Source organism: Canis lupus, chromosome 13 (assembly GCF_048164855.1).
Source record: "Canis lupus baileyi chromosome 13, mCanLup2.hap1, whole genome shotgun sequence".
NCBI lineage: Eukaryota > Metazoa > Chordata > Mammalia > Carnivora > Canidae > Canis > Canis lupus.
Window position 1 is genome coordinate 47,539,224 of NC_132850.1, and position 17,817 is coordinate 47,557,040.

A 17,817-nucleotide genomic window follows, 5' to 3' on the forward strand; every position below is an offset into this window, starting at 1 on the left:
GAATTCTACTGGGAGCCCAGGGACTGTGAGATGCTTCTTTCCCCAGGGTATTTACACTATGAGGAGAAATAGAAGGGCCTGTTGAATGAGTTGTACCTAGATCTGTCAGATTTGGGACAGCAGGATATCAGACCTCTCTGGAGTTTGAGACCTCAAGTATTACTAGTGAGAGAGGAAACTTCTTGTTAGTTTGTAGTTTCTCACCAGCCCTGCTGGAGGCGCCCTGCCCACTGACTGGGTGTTTGTGCACAGAGTAGCCCCAAGTCTAGGGGTTGTCTGGTTGAAGCAAAAATGCTTTTTCTCCTGTGGGCGGGCTAGAAACTGGAAATGAGGACAGCCACATGGAATGAATGCTAGGAATATAGATTCTGTGCTGACCCTAATACCAAGGTAGCAGCTAATAAACCCTTTGTATTTGAGACTTGGATTTGAGAGGATGAGTCTTAGAGTCAAGCCTAGATGTGTCTGCGGAGTCCTGAAGTAATCAGTGCTTTCAAAAATAATTGGCTTAGACCTGAATTAGATATTTCCCTTGTGCTTTGTCCACATTGTTACACTGGGGTAGGATGCAGTAACAGAAGTGGATGTGACAGCCAGACTCAGTGGGCACAGCTGCCCTCGTGCACCAAGTTGTCGGGTTTCTGAGCTTAGACTCTGGTTTGTTTGGGCGTGGAAAGACCATGTAAATGGAGTCATGAGACCTTTCCTCAAAGTCCCTGCTTGTGGGGAGGCTATTCATCATAGTACAGAGCCTGCGGAGGCCAACTGAAAGTGAAACCAAGACTCCATAGGAAGGAAAAGTGCCGAGTAGTTCCTGGCAGATAGTAGCTGTCTATAATGGTTTTCTGTCTGCTTCCCAAATAATCCTCATTTAGGGAGGAATTCCAAATGTGATTGGTGAATAGGAATTTCATATTTTCCATGAGCCATTCATATTGAATAAACTTTGACTCTCTTCTTAACATGTGCTTTATGGTATAAAGGTAGGCTGTAGACTACACACCTCATTTAGGGCAACTTGTGTATGTGTTGTGTATTGTACCTAGCTGTTTTGATACTGATTTTGAATTTTGTGCTCAACTAAAGCTTGTAATGAATGCTTGGTATGTAAGGCTGCTCATGCACATGCTTTTCACATGTTGTCTCCTTTAATTTTTGTGACAACCCCATGCCATCATTAACCTCATTTTTCAGGTAAAGAAGCTGAGACACACACACACACACACAAAACAAAAAGAAAAAAAAAAAAGAAGCTGAGACACAGAGAGATTGAGCAGCTTGCCAAGCTGTACACTGGGTGGTGGTAGAGTTGGAAGTTTCTAGGGTATCAGTAACCTTAATTCATAATAATTTTTATCTCACAAGCTTAAACTTAACAAACTTGTGTTTCCTGATTATACTTTTTTTTTTTTTAACTGAGACTAAGATCTAGAAAGATTAAAATATTGCCATCAGCTGTAGCTGTAGTTAATCTTCTGTTTCAGGACTGAAGATTTGTTTCTTACCTTTTTGGTAGTATTGAATTCATTGTAAGGGTTGAAAACAATGCATTCTTCTTCCAAAGTTTTAGAATTCTATATGTCTATAAACCTAGTATCTTAAATTTGTGATGTTGAATGTTGTGTCCCCTTGATGGACTAGAGCAAATGATTCTTGGTTCTGCCTACTTATACTTAAAAATAATTTAGTATAAATGTGTGTTTTTGACAGAAACCTTAAAGTATTATGAATTGTCCAGTATCTGGGAAGGGTGTCTTTGTGTATGAACCTGTTTATTTTTAAAATGTGACTCAGCTCAATGAATAGCCTGGAAAGTGCTTATTGTATTTTCATAGACATGTAAATTGTGTGTTTATTGGGGATTAGTTATAAATAGATGTAAGGGACACATTATCAAATTTTTGTAATTTACTGATGACCTGAAGCAATATTCATGAGCCTCATCGTTGCTATTTTTGGAGTCACCTTTATAGCGTCATCCTTAGCCTTCTTGCTGGGTCATTTCTTCACAAGTTTTTTCTAATCATTTTACCTGTAGTGCTTTTTCCCTTTTATTTTCTAGACTCCTTCAAGTTTAGTTAATATTTATAATATATATATATAATTATAAAACATACTTTCAACAATGATTAATATTTATAGGTGCATAAAATTGTATGTTCATCACATGGCCAAAGGGAGAATTCATCTTTGCAGTGCTGGTGGAATATGTAAACCTGATTTGTTTTTGTGCATGTGTGTGTGTGTGTGCGTGAGTGTGTGTGTGTATGCCTTACTAATGATGACATGCAGCAGACTTTTGATGTAAATCTGTGAATGTGAACCTGAATACTAATGACCTTTCACCCCTGTTGTCAGCTTGCCCAAGTGCAAATAAATGATTCCATCCTTCCACACGTACTGATCAGTTACCTTATTCCATGCCAAGCACTCTGCTGGTTACAAGATGAGAAGTGAATGAATGGTAGTTGATGGTCCATAGCATATGGTCATTTATTTCTGTAGAATCATACACCTGGAAAATTCTTTTTAATAATTTTGTGCCTGTTATTATCAAAAACATTTACGTTCCTCTTTGAGTCTTACTCTTTTATATTGTTATATCTGTCTTTTCTACTAATAAATAATGCTTTCGTCTCTTTTTATTTTCTGTCCGTATCTCTATTAATCAGTCATCAACTTATTCATCATTTATTCAGTTTATCCATTAAATCATCCATTTCATTTGTTAAATGTATACCATGTACTGAGAATCATGCAAATTATTAAGAATCCTGAGTTATCAGGTATGAAATCTGCTCCTGAAGCCAGAAAGGAGAGAAAAGACAAGATTTTATGGCTGGGTTGGTCCCACGTTCTCTCTTTTAATTTTAATTCTCTTTAAAATTTTACCTTATCTTCACTATATTCTACTTCAGTGCTTAAAATATAGTAAGTACACAATATTTTATGAAGTTAATAGGAATTTAAATGTCATATAATTCCTAGTCCATAATCTTTTCATTTATTTCCAATTTCTCCTTCCTTTTATTCTGTTCTTTGTTGATCTTTCCTCTGTGTGCATATGTGTTTTCATTACCTGTCTTCTCTCTTCTGCTTCCTTTACTCTCAATGCCACTTCCTGTTTTCTTCTTACTCAACCCATTAATGTGCCCATTGTAGACACTCCAGCCTTTGCCCCCACCTCCGTTGTTTAACTGAAATTATCCACCCTTTTTTGACTTTCTTTTCCTTTTGCATCGGATTCTTCTTTGTCCCAGAGCATCTTATTTTCCCCTTTGCTTCTCCGGCCCACCTCTGAGGGCCTCTGAGGGTCTGCTGGTGTTCGTTACTTCTGTGCAAGTGTTTATGAAGTGGAAGAGACTCTGGTTGTGACACATCATCTGGGTTCTGAGAAGGAAGCAGAGATGGGCAGAGATGATGATGAAACTTGACTCATTCCCACTTTTTGACTTTCTCCTCAAGAAAGATGTGGCTAGTGCTCCATGACAGGACTGTGTGAGATTGGAGGAGACAAGTGGTAGGAAGTAAGACACATTTGATTTCACCTTGTTCACTTTGCCCAGGGACAGCTGTCAGCAGCTGCTCATCACGATAATGGAGAGCACTTACCTTTACCTTACTACTTAACAGAAACAATCTTATTTATTAAAAGAGAAAAAAATCTATAGCACTTTGATCAGATGACAAATTTTTGTTAAAAGTTAGAAAGTCTTATAATAACCTCAGGGAATGTTGATAACCTGAAAGAATTGTAATAACTTGGATATGTTAAGTTTTTAGTTCCTAATTGTAATGTTTGTTTTGGACCAGGTCCAATCTGTGTCTGTGGTTCCAAGTTCATTTCAAGTCAAATCACCCTGGCCATGCCTTCTGTACTTAACTATTCTACGCAAGGTACCATGAAAGCTATTAAAAACAGAAACCAAGATTGACCTAGTAATCTTTCCGTGTCTCTATGTATTTGGGGAGAGAAGGTAGGACACAGGTCTGAAAATCATGAGATTGGATGTGTTTTGGAAAGGTAAAATATACAATATAGGTTGTGTGTGGAAATTACTTTTAACATGGTTAATTAGGAATATTCACACTGGGGAAACATACAGACATAGATAATCTGATGTCAGGTCAAGCATTCAGCTTTTGATTTTGGGAATTGTGAATAAAAGACTCTTGGCTTGTTTTAAAATGTAGTCAAGTGTTAAGAGGAAATAATTATGAGTCACATTCAGAGAAAGGGAATGTCACTGTGGGCTGGTGGTAGAAAAGGTGGGATTTTATCTGGTTTTGTAGTCTGGATGAACTTCATTTTGCTCACTGTTGAATCTTGGGCAGCTAGAACAGTACCTGACACATGTTTGATGAATAAATATTTGACAGATGAGTAATTTGTGAGGAGAAAAGGAGGAATATTTCTGTCAGATGAGACCTCTGCCTCAGAATGAATTTGGTTACTTGCAGATGATAGTCTGGCGTCTGTTCTGATGCAAGTGAATACTCCACAATTAATGTGGGGAAGTGAGGTAGGGCTTACTGTGGATATTTAGGTATTTATGCCTTACCTACTTGTTCTGGAATCTAGACTTGATCTGATGGCTTATTCTTAAATGGGGATGGAAGAGAATTTAGATAATCCAAGTGATTTGGAAAATAAAAGGAACAAGTGATGATGTTCAGAATGATTTATGGTTGTGTGTGCTTCCCTGGAGGGATGCCTTAATAAATGTGAGTGTATAAAATTCAAGACTGTGTTGAAGGACAAGAGATTAGTCTGAAGTTTGAAGAAGCTATGCACATTGACCTATTGAATTTGGGAAATGACAGAGAGGAGGTCAAAGAAAATTTCAAAATTCTAATACTTGGCAATTAGAAACAGTGACTCCTTTGGCTGAAAGGGGAAAATGTGGAAGAGAAGCCAGAGAGACTGTGATAAGCCCACTCATGTGACTTGGCATATTGATTGGTTTATATTCTTCAAATGTATTTATTTGTTGTCCTTTATAGGACATGTGTGTGTTCATAAAGTATGTTCTAGTTTTCTTAATTCAGAGCTTTTAAGGACATTGTAACAAGAAACAAAATCCTACATGACGTGTGTGTGTGTGTGTGTGTGTGTGTGTGTGTGTGTGTATTACATGCTGTTTCCAACCTGCTTTTCTATGAGGTTTATTTAAATTTTATCTTGAAAAAGTAGAACCTGCATTGAGTAGCATCCATTCCCCCCTTGCACCTTCCATTATGCATTAGCAATTAACTCAGCTTCTCTCAGGTTGATGAATTTGAACTTGATCAATTATCTGATAGTAATTACCAGCACAGAGTGATTATTATTGCTGAAGTAACATTCTTATTTCATTTCTCTATGTATTTCAGGCCCTCCTCAAAGATGCACATTTGTTTGACTGCAGAATATGACTTGCTTTTTTGGCTTCTGGCACCGAGGTCAAACTATTTTAGATTTCTTAAATAGAGGAGTATTGAGAAAAAAATCCTCTGGTATTTTAAACTCTCCGTAAACTCTCCGGACATGGCCTTCTGGCCTTTAGGAGAAGGAAGAAATGGGGCCCAGTCTTTTCTCCTTGTAACAGGCTCAAACTCTGATTTTTGTGTTTCTTGACAATTTTCTTTTTATCAAGTCCTGGCAGGGCTGACCTGAATTTTTTTTCTCTCTCTTGGAGTCTGTGAGCTTCCCCATCAGGAAGGTGCCTCTCTGCTGCTTTGATTCTTTAGCATTCATAGAATGGTCTTTAGAACAGACGCGTGTAGACTGAAGGGCTAGCCTTTGCTCTTCTGGTTCTTTGAGCTCTTTGGAGGTAATTGAGAGAGAAGGTATGTGTTTGCTTGGACTGCAATAGTAAAATACCATAGACTGAGTGGATTAAACAATAGAAATTTGTTTTCTCAGAATTCTTGGGGTCAGAAATCTGAGGTCCATGTATCAGCAGGTTTCGTTTCTTCTGAGGGCCCCTCTCCTTGGTTTGTGGGTGATTGTCTTCTCTCTGTGCCTCTACATCATCTTCTCTGTGTGTGTGTCCCAACTTTTTATAAGAATATTAGTCGTATTGGCTTAGGGTCTACACTGATGACCTAATTTTAACTCAGTTACCTCTTTTAAAGACCTTATTTCTAAAGACAGTCAAATTCTGAGATAGGGTTATGGATTTTGGGGGGACACAATTTAGCATCTAATAGACAAATAGGACATTTGAAAAGCTTAAAAAATGATTAGGGAGAACCAAATGAAAGGCAAAATAGAGAAGAGGAAAGTAAATATTTATTTTTGCAAGGAAAAACAGGAGCTTTTATGTGTGCGGTGTGTTAGAATTGACAGTACATATGTTAATTTCATCTCCATGTCCTCCCACTGTAACACAAGGTGCAAGGTACTGTCCTTGATCTCAGATACCTCATCAAGGCTCAGAGAAGTCTCCTGTCCTGCCCAAGGTCTCAGAGCTCAAGAGTGACTGAGCCTGGACCTGAATCCAGCCCTTCTCAATCTGTCTGGTATTCTTTTCATCGCCCACACAGGGAGCAAAAAGACCGTAAACCCCCTTGGGCAAATTTCATAGCCTTTTTGGTGGTGTTTTGTTTTGGAAACTTTTGGGGTTTAGAGGCATCATCTTCCTTTCAGCCAGTTGTGTTCTTAATAGCTTTAACATTGGTAGTGCAGAAAAGAAGCATGGGCAGCAAGCTATAACTCTTTTGAGAAATAAAGATAAGCATGTTTTTTCAAAGGTCATCATTTTATTATAGAAGATTTCAAGCATGAAAAGAGTAGAGAGTGTGGTATTGTGAACTCTTGTATTCTTATTGCTCAGGCTCAACAATTATGAAGATGTTACTAAAATTGCTCCATCTATCCCTTCTTTGCTCTTAAAGCAAATCTCAGATAGGTTCCTTTCACTCTTTTCAGTATGTACCTTAAAAAAATAGAGACATTTTCTGACCTAATCTTAATGTCACTCAGAGTTTCCTGATTGCCTCAAAAATGCCCTTGTGCAGTTTGTTTATTCAAATCAGAATCCAAACTTGCCATGTATTCAATATGCTGGATTATATTCGACTATATTTTCTTGCCTTTTTTCTTGTCTGTTGTGCTCAGAGGTATTTTGTTTCCCCAGCTCTGCAGAGAGGGAATGCTATGATTTGGTTCATTTTGATGTATACTTTGTAGTAATGTTCCTTGGAAGTTTCAGAGCTCCTCACTGGACAGAGCATATAACAGCTTTTAAAAACAGAAACAAAAACAGTTCTGCCTTAGTTTTGAATGTATTTCTGTGGTCTTAAAGAATCATCCAAATAATGATTTCTTTCTGTGTACTAATTAACACCACGTTATTTTTTAAGAGGCTAAAACTTTTCAAGAAAAGCGTCAAGAATAAGTAAACATAACAAACATGAAAAAGTTATAATGCATCTCTACAGAATACATTGGTATACATGAGTACTACTTAAGGAACTTATTTCATTAACATTGACTCATTACATTTTGTCCACATGGAACATTGTTTTTATAGATTATTTTCCAACCATAACTCATGAATACCAAGCTGCTAAAACAAGTTGGTAAACACTTGCTTTTGTCGAACGTTATTTTTAAAGTCAACAGGAATGCTGCTAATGTGAGTTAGCAAAGATTCTGAATGCAATTGTTTGTTGCCAGCTTTTAAATATGACAGTCTTGTATTTTGCTAACTCTTTGTCTCTTCCAATAGGTATAAATGATCAAGGACTGTACAGAGTTGTGGGGGTGAGTTCAAAGGTCCAGAGACTTCTGAGTATGTTGCTGGGTATGCCTCTTTTCTAATCATTTTCCGTGCATTATTTGTTTATGTTCATTGACTTTACAACTTAATATTTCATAGTAATGTACAGCCTACTTGTAAATCCATTCTGTTCATCTACTGCCTAGATGAGCTTTCTCCTAACAGAGATAGTTGATGCAGAGAAGTAGATTAGTGTTTGCCTTAGCACAGATTATCCACTCCCTCTTTACTTAATAAGAAATGAGGGGAGACAAAAAAGAATGTGCAGGCTCATGGGCGAATGTCTTCTTGCGCTTGCTTCTCACAGGAAAGTAGCAGCCAGGCCTCTGTGATTTGCATGGCTTCCAAATTGCCTGTCCAGAGTCTTGACAGTACATTTGGTTGGACAAGACCACTGGGACTCACTCATTTTTATGTTGCTTCCAAAACTGTCACTTGACAGCAAGGATCTGATTCTCCAGGATTCATTGGTATTCACAGTGGCTTGTTTGTAGTTTGCACCAGGCTCTTCTCCAGAACCATGCATGCTCCATCTGTGCTGATAACACAGTGTTCTTTGGCATCGCAGACTGGAGGAAGTCAGAAAGTGAATTCATTTCATTACCCCAGACATTACATGAATGACAAAGCGCTTTTACATTACACACTGCTCTCAGGTTAGTGCCACCTGTAAGGCACCTCACTTCTCTCCCCACCCCAAAGCAGGCTGCCTCTTGAGGAGTGATGATAACTCATCAGGCTTGCAGGCCTATATGTCAAACCAATCTGTCATTTTGACCTTGCTAAATATTAATTAACTTGATATCTCACTTTAATTAATCAATATTAACAATGCCCTCAGGTATGCTGTTAATGCATTTAAACCTGCCTACATGTTAAAGTGTGGTGGGAAGAACTCATTTTTAGGAAGCATAAACCAAGATGAATAAAATCAACTGACGTGTTGCAGGTAGGATTGCTTGTTTGGCTGTATTTGAATTAAGGATTTAATAAGCAGTAACCTTTTTTTAGAGATTAACCGCAGGAAAATTTGCCCGTCATCAGTTGGAGAGCTGTCTTAGAATACATTCACTTTCATGAGATGTTTTCATTTTCAGCCTCTCTGGTTTAACTTGGGTGTGCAATTTTGGCAGTCAGATTTTCCTTTTTACCATTAGTGGTCTCCAAATTAAATAGACTCAGGTTGCCAGTGGTTCAGTAGCAGCTGGAAGAGTTTAATGGGACTACAGCATCTGCTTTTAGTTAATTTTAAAATTAGAAACACTTCTCTCATTTCCAAGATGGTGTAATAATGATTAGAATTGGAAGACGCTATTGGTATCAAAAGAGGATATTTTGGCTGAAAGGCACACTTTGGCAGTAAATTGGTCATAAGGATCTTAGCATTATTTTTATTATCTTCTTGTTCATGTTCAAGGGAAGTTCAAAAAAGGGTGTCTCTGGCCACACTGAAGTGTTAAGCTGTCTCAAAAGTTGTTTTTAATCTCATAAAATCCCACTTGATCTGCATCCCTGAACTAAAATGGTAGTTTCCTCTGCTCATGGGAAATGTCTCAAGATAATCTGAACTGGCAAGGTGTTTTAAAATACCCAAGCCCTCAAAAATTCATGACTTAGAAGATGGTTTTCACTTTCCATGAGACTCCGAGCAGAGAAGTTGGGGATACGAGTATGACAAAACCTGATTTCAGTTGTTGCCAAAAGAAATGCTGTGTTTTCCCAAGAAGTATTTCTTCAGGAAGTTGAAGAATTGATGAAAGGGAAATATACTGGTTTGTTATTTCCTTATTAAGGGGGTGGGTGCTATACAGTAGAAATGATTTTACTTAATCCACAATAATTCCTAGGATGAATTTAAGATTGCTAATCACAAACTTTGGGGTTTTTTTGGATTAATACCACTTTCTTGTTACTTTGTTACTCAGACTCTTAACAAAATAGATTTGTTCACTGTATCCTAATTTAAAATTCCCTTAATATACCTCTTTCCATCAAAGAAAAAGATATCTCATTCCATCTATCCTGATTCATGAAGCATTCAAAACAATTTATACCTCTTCCAAAAAAAGGATTTTAGAGTTTCTGTGTATTTGTATATACCCTCTCCCCTGGACATTTTTGTTTCCATTTTTTCTCACTTCCCTATGTTGTTGTTCCAGGGTTCTATATCTTTATTTACTCATGAGAGACACAGAGACATAGGTAGAGGGAGAAGCAGGCTCCCTGTAAGGAGCCTGATGCGGGACTTGATCCCAGGACTCCTGAGCCCAAGGCAGACGCTCAACCACTGAGCCATCTGAGCATCCCTAGAGTTCTATATCTTAAAGGGAAAAAAAAAATTGGATGAATCTGCTGGATTTTTAGCTTTGTTCTTTTATTTTTTAAGGATTTTATTTATTTACTTGAGAGAGAGAGATAGCAAGAGAGAGAACATGAGCAGTGGGGAGAGGGAGAAGCAGGCTCCCCACTGAGCCCAGAGCCCAATGTGGGACTGGATCCCAGGACCCTGAGATCATGACCTGAGCTGAGGGCAGATGGTTAACCAACTGAACCACCCAGGTGCCCTAGCTTTACTCTTTTAAACCAATCCATGTTTTCTCCCCTCTAGAGGAGTGAGTTCTGATGATTTTGCCCATTGTACTAGGCAGTTATTTTTTTTAAGTTACCATTTCTTTAGGTAATGTTTATTTCAAATTTCAATTCTTCAAAGTACAATTTGTGTGTAATGCTTTTTTTCTTTATAGAGATGAGAAATAATCTAAGCATTTAATATCTGAAGGAAAATTCCAAGGCATTTAATATTTTTTGACCAGAACTTCCATTTACTTGATTTCTTTAGTTCTTGAGGGTTGTTTACTTGGATGTTTTTCTATTATTGCCATTTTTATGTAACATATTTGTATATTGTTCGTTTGAAATGTCTTAAGTATTTGAGTACACTGTGTAAATGTGATAATTTCTAAAGAAAAGATGCATGCTTAGTATCTTGCATGTCTTTTTCTTCCCCCATCTCATTTTTTGGTGTGTTTTCACCCCTCGTATTTAAGATTAAAATAAAAATACTTCTTTCCATTCTTCCCCCCTTCCATCTTCTCCCTTTTCCTCTGCCAACAAGAAATACTAATGCCAGTTGACCAAAGAAAGTTCTCTAAATAGACGTGTCATCCCTACTCCTCCAGGTCAGGTCATGGTGATGGGAGTTGTCTTCTTAGTTGTCTTCCATCCTGGATGCAGAAGGTAGAGGTCTGCTAGCTTTTCCTGGACCGAGCTTCTTAAGTTTTTTTTTTTTTTTTAAAGCCCAAGTGAGCAATTGTCTTCGTTCTCTTTTCAGGTGTTTTTCTTTCCTTCCCCTTTTGCTCTAACAGAGGGCATGCATTGACACATAGTTTTGTAAAAGTTGTTTATTTGTTTAAATAGAGACTTGGAGCACTTGGGGAAGGAAGGGAGAAATATCAGATGAGGTGTCTTTGGGTGAGTCATGGATTTTTAGTAAGTGGGGTGAGAATGTAACAGATTAATGACAACAATTATTGGTAGGTTAGAACTAAAATGAGTTAGACTTGTCGGTATTCTTCTTCTCCCTCCCCACCAAGAATGAAAACATCAGAGCAGGGAGGGGGAATTGTGAGAAAATGTGGTAGTAGCTTCTGTGTGTTGGTGAATTTGGTAGTTATTTCCAAATTTAACTTGTAAAACAGGCTGGGTGATTTTATTTTTAGACAGAAACATAGAAAACAAGAAATAAAACTGAGTTAGCAGTTTAACTTTAAAAAATAATTACCTTGTTTATTTGCAGGACAGCTTTTTAAATATAGATGGGGGGAAAAGTAATGTAGGTGAAAAAATTTTGATTTTGGATTATAAAGCATATTCTCAAAATGCATTCAATCAGTGTTCTCTGGCAAGTATTTTTAGTCAATATTCAGAAGGGTGTCAGCACTTTGTGTTTAGGTGGGGCTGAAAATGTCCAGTTTCAAAAAAAAGAACACTGGTTACATAATTATGAAACATTAACCCAAATAAAAAGTCAGCTGTTTGTATCTGTGCTTGTTAGAGTGTTAACTAATCTGTAAGGGTGTTATCCCTTGGTCAGAAAGGAAGCAAAATTCCTTCCTCATTTACAGTAGAACCTATATTCTGATTGAACTCAGATATGTTTTTAAGTTTGAATCCCAAATAAGTTATTAGCAAATTTACCTGGTCCCAGTACATCCACTGATTGTAAAGAACTGCTAGGGATGATTGAGTTATTTGAAAACAGTGAAAAATTTAATAGAGGATTAGTACCATAGGCGCTATGTAGTCATTAGCTTCTGATATGACAGCTACTTTTTATTTCATGAATTCAAAGGATGGCTTATTTTTTTCCATAGAACGAATATTATTCTCAAAATATAGACTGATTATTTGGTAGAAAGATGAAAATAAAAGATTTCCTTCAGAAGCCTCCTGATTTTAAAATGCTGATTTGCCAGTAGCAAGTTGATTGAAAATGTTATCTGACTTGTATGTTAAAATGAGATTTAAATAATTGATTTAATGAGAGGGAGAATATTCAGTTACTGAAGTAATTGGTTGGCAAAGCCTTTAGAACAGAATTATTTAGTCCTAGTTATAAAGGATTGCACCTTTAATCAGGGTGCTTAATTTGATTTCTTGAATGTATCTGTGGCTTGTCTGACAAGCTCAGTAACAAATGAGTTCTGAATTGTAGGAACTGATCAAAATGTAATCAGTGTCAATTGCCATTGTTGTAGTTTATTGCATGTTGCTGTCAGTTGCTGTAATCAAGAACTGTTGAAGTGCTTTAAAAAGTCTCCAGACTTTTGAGTAATTGACTTCATATGTATGATGTTATGGCTGTGGAACATCACTTCCTGTTTTTCCTTTATTTTCAGAAAGTTTGAGAATAACATTGAGTTGCCATCTCTCCTTCCTCATGCCCAAGCCCAAAGCTTTTTAAGTGGCGTGCCTGACTGCATGCAGTGGTCGTGTGTTGACAGGCTTTTCTTTTTAGTGCCTTTCAAGAGAAAATACTAACAAGATGTTTCCTCCCCTGTATAGACAAATACAGTGTAAGGGAGGGGAAAAGTCTGAAATGAGTAGTTGTCTTGGGTCTTAGTTGAAACATCATTCTGGAGTGAGGAAGAAATAAGATCTCTTCCAGGGATGTCCGAATTTTTTTTTTTCCCCCCTTTGGATGATGAGAGTACAGAAAACCAGGCAGGCTTCTATTGATTGTTTAATATCCTTCATCATAACCCATTTGCTACCTTTAAGTAGGAACCACGTCTGCACACTTATACTTTTAGTGACTGAGCAGTGGTAATTACCTACTCATTTAAACAACTTATGGGAATCTGAACACATTCCTGATTTGCTTTGATGCTCTTCAGGGTTCTGTGAGAGCCTCTACATGATCTTTATTGTACAGGTGAAAACCTGAAGTTCAGACAGATTTGGGATGGACTTGTTTTGGGTGGTGTAGCTGCTCAGGGTGGTGGTGGAAATCTAAGCCCAGGTTTGTGATAACACGCTGCCCTCCTCCTGGGTGCTGGTGCTGAGCCACAGTTGGCTACAGTAGCCCTGCCTTAGAAAGATTAAAGGTGCCACCATACCCAGAGTGCTTGACTTTTCCTTTCCCATCATCCTTTACTTTGGTTTCAACCAACACTCACTTTTCCCTTCTCAGAATTTGCTACCTCCCTTCTTCTCCAGTTTGTTTAACCACACATATTTTTCTTTCTTTTTTTAAAAAAGATTTTGTTTATTTATTTATTGAAGAGAGAGTGAGAGCATGAGCAGAAGAAGCAGAGAGAGAGGGACAAGCAGACTCCCCGCTTAGTGCAAAGCCCTACATGGGCTGGATGTGGGGCTTGATCTCATGACCCTGAGATCATGACCTGAGCCAACATCAAGAGTTGGGCACTCAACTGACTGAGCCACCCAGGCACCCCATATGTATTTTTCTGTAAAGCTTATTAGCTATCTGAAAGGACATTTGGAAGAAACACATCAGTAATACTTCCAGGACAAAGAAAACTAGTTTTATTTAGAAAGAATGTCAGAAGTGTTGCACAGAGGCTTCCAATAAATATTTATTAGATGAGTGTATAAATTGTGATGTTGATGTGAAAGTTGAATTTAAATTTATGTATCACCATATTATATTTTGGTTGATAATGCATTAATCTTCAGAAATATAATATGTTGAGTAGAGATCTTGGAAGTGTGGAAACATTTATCGTCCTTTCTTCCTACTGACTTGTTGCCATTTTGCCATTAACAGTGTTGACTATTTCCCTTGTCATAATGCAATGTGATGACAGTAATGCCACCTGAGACATGGCAAAATATGTAGGCACTGCAAATGCCATATGCTCCAGGCCATAGCTCCTGAGTAGTGTCTTTAATAATAGTAATAAGTATCAGCATTATAGTCATCATGGCTGTATGTGCTCTGAGTTGTGAATATTGAAATGCTCTATTATGTCCAGAGCTTCCCTCCTCCCAGCCCCATCTTATCCTCTTCCTTTGATCTCTACTACAGATCTTCTGAAGTTGCTTAGGCATGTCTAATAATAGAAAACAGCTTATACTAGAAGAAACGGTGTATGTTTTTATAAGAAATCCCAGAATTAATTATTTGTGGTTTGGCCATTTAAAAATGGAAGCTTTGTGAGCCAGTCAAGAGGGACGTTGAGTGTTCTGGGTTTTAATCACTGTTTTCTTGCTTGCTTGCTCACTAGATGTAAAAACATGCAATGAGGTGGACCTGGAGAATTCCATAGAGTGGGAAGTGAAGACAATAACAAGTGCCCTGAAACAGTACTTGAGGTAAGCTCCTCTCAGTGATAGGAAGGAAGCATGGGCTCTTGGGCATCTAAGAAGTGAACACCAACTCTGCCCAGAGATCTCAATCATTGAGTTAAACCTTATGAAAAAGGGGACTTTTTACTTATTTTATGTTTTTTAAAGATATTTATTTATTCATGAGAGACACACAGAGAGAGGCAGAGACATAGGCAGGGGGAGAAGCAAGCTCCCTGTGGGGACCCTGATGGGGCACTCGATCCTAGGACCCTGGGATCACGACCTGAGCCGATGGCAGACCCTCAATTACTGAGCTACCCAGACGCCCCCAAAAGGTGGACGTTTATGAGGGATCTGAGTCTTCAAAAGTGTGGCAAGTAGTAGTTAAATGTGATTTGTTTGGTAAATTGCAAGGAATAGACTTGGTTTTTGAAATAGATGTCTATTGTTGATGTGAGTTTTAGGAATTAAGTGTTATGAAGCAGTGAGGAAGAAGGCTATTTGTTGACTTCATTGAATCTTGTTTATGTTTTGGGCTAAAATGAAGATTTTTGTTTTAGTTTAAATTTAAACCATTGAACCTAGCAGCTTATGATGATAACACATAAATACAAAGCTATTTGAAAAGAAGTTTACTTGATATTTTAAGATAAACTTAAGTTTTGCATTTATTATAGAAGATATTTAGGACCAGAGTTAGAATAGGGATCAGCATCTCTATGGGTCATTACCCTTTTTATAAAAAATAAAGGAGTTTAATGATAAAAAGCTTGAGGCTAGATGAAGAACAATAGAGAGTGAAAAAAGGAAAAAAAAAAAGGAAAAAAATCATGACTGTAATTCTTATGCTGTGGTGCTCTGGAGGACTTTTGATTTTTGTATGGCAGACAAATGGCATTTGCTTCCCAGGATCGATTCTTTTTAACCAACACATAGGATTGTGTTTCAGGTATATATTATTTGGGTTTGAATGAGCACATAAAATGAACTGCTATTATATATTTTATATTTTAAGCAGTTCATCTCTTTGAAAAATTCCAAGTCTGTAAAACCAGAGAGCTTAGTATACTGACTCCTCTGGCCCCATTATCCTATTTCTACAGTCATCAACATTCTACTCTTCTTATTTCTTCAGTCCCCCTACCTGCTACTTGTCTTGGATAATATTTGAAAGATTTTCTAAAACATCATATTGCTGTACCCATAAATATTTAAGCATATGTTACAAAAAGGACTTTAAAAAAAGACAATATAGAAAGATGAAAAGAATATAATTATCATACCCAACAAAATTAATATGATCCAGGACTCAGTCTATGTTTTATTTTTTACTGATTTTTTTTCAAAAGGTTTTTCATATTTATTTAAATTCCTACAGGGTTTGAATAATGTCAACACATTTCATTTGATTGATATGTTTTAAGACACTTTTAATCTGCACAGTACCCTGCCTCTGCAAAGCTTTCCTTTCCCTCGGCATTTTTATTTGTTTGTTTATGAACCTGAGTCATTTATATTTATTTTTTATTTTTTAAAGATTTATTTATTTATGAGAGCGAGAGAGAGAGAGAGAGAGGAGGGAGGCAGAGGGAGAGGGAGAAAGAATCTTTTAAGCAGATTCTGCATTGAGCATGGAGCTCAGTGAGGGGCTTTGGCTTGATCTCATGACTCTGAGATCATGACCAGAGCCAAAACCAAGAGTTGGACACTCAACCAACTGTGCCACCCACGTGCTCCAACCTGGGTCATTCTTACATAGAAATTTCTGTGTTTTAGATGTGGCAGATTGTGTCATGGTGTCGTTTAACATGTTTCTCTAGCCATCATATTTCCTTTAAACTAGCAGTTAAATCTGTAGACTTTATTATATTCAGGTTAGGTTTTTTTTTTTTTTAATTGATTTATTTGAAGAATACATTGTTGTGGTGTTATATTCTTTCTGTATTATGTAAGGAGGCCTGTGTTACCTGGTAGTCTCACTTTTTCATTTCTTTGTTTTTAAAGATTTATTTTAGAGAGTGTGTGCAAGTTGGGGGAGGGGCAGAGGGAGAAGGGGAATCTCAAACAGATTCCTTGCTGAATGTGAGCCCCACATGGGACTCAACCTCAACCCAGAGATCATGACCTGAGCTGAACTTCAGAGTCAGAAGCCTAACCAACTGAAGCACCCCAGTGCCCCTGGTTGTCCCACTTTTTTAATGAGATTAAAATTTATCAGTGAGTTTAGATGTGTATTACCTATTTTTGAGTATTTAAACAAGATAATTTTAATAAGTATTGAATATTTTATTTAAACAAACAATTTTAACCATTGTTTACATTTTTTATTGAACTACGAAGTGCATTATTGTTGTCCCTAGTTGATAAGGGGATAAAATTAATGCTAAAGCTATATGTTAATGTCTATCTCCTTATCTGCCACTAATAGTGACTAATAGTGAATTATGGACAAAATGAATCTCCTTAGCTCGCACTTGGGGATTAGAATCTAAGCTTCCTGAAGATAGGTATCTTAAATGTCTTGTTCACTGTAGTATCTCTAACATTTAGAACTGTATGTCACTCAGATACAGGGAAATTTTGCATCCCCCAGGTGATATTTGGCAACATTTGGAAATATTGTTGGTTATCACAGTTGCTGGAAAGGAGGTGCTACTGGCATGTGATGAGTGGAGGCCAGTGATGGGCTGCTGAACATCCTACAGTGCAGGAGGCAACCTACCATTGCCCCCAAATGAATGGAATGTCAGTAGTGTTGAGATTGGGAAATCCTGTAATAGTGGATGAAGGAAAGAATGGCAGAGAGATGTAAAAAATATAATGACTTGCATATATTAACTTGATGAACAAGGGGTGCTGCCACTCCAGGAGGTAGCTTTAAACCCATTTTACTGTTTGGTAAACTCATGGCTAGTACAATTAAAGGGATTGATCAAGGTGGGAAACTAAAGGCAAAAATCCAATTCTTTTGTAACAGTCGCGGGTTTTTTTCCCCACCCTGTTCTACATAGTCCTTTTTTTCCTGATGGGGTAAATAGTTTAATAAACTTAGAGGATCTTTTTATTGACTACCATACATAAAATTTCTTTTTGGTTCTTGATACTTTTTGAAGCTAGTTCCTTATCACTACTGGTCTTGTGTGCTTTTTCTGCCTTTTTCTCTCATTACGTTGCTTTATCTTTTGAATTCTGCTTTTAAGCAAACATTGCCTACAGAACAACATTATGAGATGCTATT

At 37.3% G+C, this 17,817-nt stretch overlaps 1 protein-coding gene across 12 annotated transcripts in view; it reads left to right on the forward strand.

Annotated features, from left to right (window-relative positions):
• ARHGAP10 (Rho GTPase activating protein 10) overlaps window positions 1-17,817 on the forward strand; it is a 358,414-nt gene that overhangs the window by 228,382 nt on the left and 112,215 nt on the right. For all 12 annotated transcript variants that reach the window (XR_012006112.1, XM_072773557.1, XM_072773558.1 and 9 more), the window contains 2 exons: window positions 7,716-7,790; window positions 14,516-14,603. Coding sequence is in view for 11 of the 12 variants with exons in the window: in XM_072773557.1 (XP_072629658.1) it covers window positions 7,716-7,790; window positions 14,516-14,603 (163 nt within the window). In the remaining variant the exon portion in view is untranslated. The remainder of the gene's footprint in view (window positions 1-7,715; window positions 7,791-14,515; window positions 14,604-17,817) is intronic.